Source organism: Pteropus vampyrus, unplaced genomic scaffold (assembly GCF_000151845.1).
Source record: "Pteropus vampyrus isolate Shadow unplaced genomic scaffold, Pvam_2.0 Scaffold142, whole genome shotgun sequence".
In the NCBI taxonomy this organism is placed as follows: Eukaryota; Metazoa; Chordata; class Mammalia; order Chiroptera; family Pteropodidae; genus Pteropus; species Pteropus vampyrus.
Window position 1 is genome coordinate 2,379,646 of NW_011888923.1, and position 2,509 is coordinate 2,382,154.

General features: G+C 64.0%; 1 protein-coding gene across 1 annotated transcript in view; it reads left to right on the plus strand.

Annotated features, from left to right (window-relative positions):
* Positions 1-2,509, plus strand: part of NPHP4 (nephrocystin 4) — a 183,633-nt gene that overhangs the window by 101,403 nt on the left and 79,721 nt on the right. Inside the window, exons 23-25 of the mRNA XM_023535625.1 lie at positions 924-1,292; positions 1,600-1,756; positions 2,208-2,370. Coding sequence (XP_023391393.1) covers positions 924-1,292; positions 1,600-1,756; positions 2,208-2,370 — 689 coding nt within the window. The remainder of the gene's footprint in view (positions 1-923; positions 1,293-1,599; positions 1,757-2,207; positions 2,371-2,509) is intronic.

Genomic DNA, 2,509 nt, shown 5'->3' on the forward strand with positions numbered 1-2,509 from the left:
GGGGCTGAGGTGCCGATGGCCTTGCTCAGTGCTTATGTCCTGCTGCCCATTCAGCTTCCTGAACCCTCAGCTGCCCGGGCAGCAGGTGGGCCCTGGCCCTGGGACCCAGCAGGGGACAAGCAGCCAGGTCGCTGCCCTCGTGCCTTCCATCCTGGGGGAGGGACTGACGGCCACACACGAAGTGTGCCTGGGTGGTGGCGGTGCTGTGGGGAGGGCCGGGGGGCCATCGGGGATCTAGGCTCTGTGCCTGCAGCTCATCCCTGCCCCAGCCGCTCTCAGGTCCTGAGTCTCCCGGAAGATGGCACATCTGCCAGCACGTGGGGGACAGAGAGAACTTACTGTGAAGGGCTAACTAGGTGTAATGTCGTAAGCAGGTAACCGGAAGAGTAAACAGAACCTGAAGGAGGTAGAGGTGGCGGGAAGCCACCACCTGCCACTCCTAGCTCTGGGGCACCAAGGGACAGAGCTGGAAACCGGGCCTGCCACTGCTGGACGAGGCCGGGATGGTCGCTGGGGGAGGCTGACAGGCGGGGGGCGGACACAGGGGAGGGTCAGAGCCCCAGGAGCGCCTGCCGGAGCAGAAGGGTGGCCTGTAGGGGCCCGGGAGCAGAGCAGGCGGGCCAGGCGGGAGACCATGCTCATGATGGGCACCACGGGTATATTCACAGTCGTTTTAGAATTGAAGTCTCAGCATAGCGGGAAAGTCTGTCGAGGCTGTCAGGGCACAGATGACAGGAAAGTGGGTACGGGGGGTGGGGGCTTCTCTCTAAGCCAGGACGTAAGGTCGAGTGAGCACACAGGAGGAGCCGGGATAGACTCACGATGTAATGCTTGAGACGAAGCTCCAAAAACGCAAACCCAACTGCTGCTTAAAGGCCGAAGGTGTGAACACGGCAAAGAAAAGCAGGGGACGGTGACCACGGAGTTCAGGAGAGGCGCGTCAGGGCGGGCGGAGGACACGGGGCTCGGCCGTGTGGACGGCGTGCCGTTCCAGGTGGGGACGTGGGCTCGGAGGTGGCTGTCCTGTTACCGTTTGTGCGTTAAACATGTTTACATGTGTGTCCTTTCCACACGTGCACCTCAAAGGTTTCCCCATAAAACATACTGAAGTAGAAGAACCTCCTTCACACGTGGAAGGCTCGTCGGGGGCCCAGTTTTGCATGGATGGGGGGTGGCCGGGCCTGGAATCAAAGAGCTCGCGCCAATGTGCTGTCACCACCCCCGAGGACCTGGTGAGGTCACGTCCAGGTGCTTCTGGGACGCCTCGCAGCGCGCGCACCCGCCTGTCACAGGTGGACAGTGGCGGAGGTGGTGTGGACGTCGGGCCGCGCGAGCCTTTGCCGCATCCCAGGCGTGCGCCTAACAGGAAATGGCAGTAGCAGCAGCCACGCCTGACACACGCGTGGGAGGAACACGGCGCGTGCAGACCCCGGGCTGGGCGCTGTCACCTCTGTGTGGTGCCTGCTGCTGCGGACGGTCCCCGGGCTTGACCGTGCCGGTCCTCCCGCCTCGTGGGGGCGGTGAGTGGACCGCGGGGACCGCCGCCCTGCATGCGCGGCGGCCTGGTGCACACAGCGACACCGTCTCGTCTGCCGGCAGGTCCTGTTCCGGGCCGGTGGCGGGAAGCCCATCGCCGTGCTGTGCCTGACGGTGGAGCCGCAGCCGCCCGTGGTGGACCAGGTCTTCCGCTTCTACCACCCCGAGCTCACCTTCCTGAAGAAGGCCATCCGCCTGCCTCCCTGGCACACGCTTCCAGGCAGGTCCCCCGTGTCCTCGCGGCTGGCATTTTGTGGGTTCAATGGATGGAGAAAGGTTTTCCCCTAGGGTGACAGGTGGCATCATCGTGTCTTCCCGGTAACACGGTACATCCGTAAATTCTACCACCTGCCCTGTGCATTTGAAACGGCACCTTCTTGCCACCTCCGAGCTGGCAGGGTGGGCCCGAGGTCACGCCTGGGGCACTCGCTTCCTCCGCCTGCCGACTCGTTTCCCTCTGGTGCGGCTGACACAAAACCTCGTACCCCGGGCACCTTGCTCCGTGGCTCTGCCGCGTACTTTTCGGCTGCGCCCATTGGATGAGCCCCAGGCGGTGGCCGAGCCCGAGGCGCCAGCGTCTGCGTGGCGGGGCCGGGTGGGTGGCACCGTCGTCTCCTCCGTGCCTGCGCTGGCCGGGCCTGCGGGACAGACGATCGTGCGGGTGTTCCCAGGTGCTCCCGTGGGCATGCAAGGCGAGGTGCCCCCGCTCCACGTCCGGTGTAGCGACCCGAACGTCATCTGCGAGACCCAGAGTGTGGTGAGTGTGCTGTGCTCTGCCTCGGGAAGTCCTTCCTCGCACGGCCCCCGCCCCCGCCGGCCCCCGCCCGCACCCTGAGCCCCTGCATGTCCTCATGGCGGTTTTCGGCGAAGTAGCTTCTTTCTAAGGTGCTAAATGGCTATTTTGCCACCTCGGCAGAGCTTCACGAATGAGTTTTCATTTTTTTCTGCTAGCAGATCAGTTCATTGATTATCT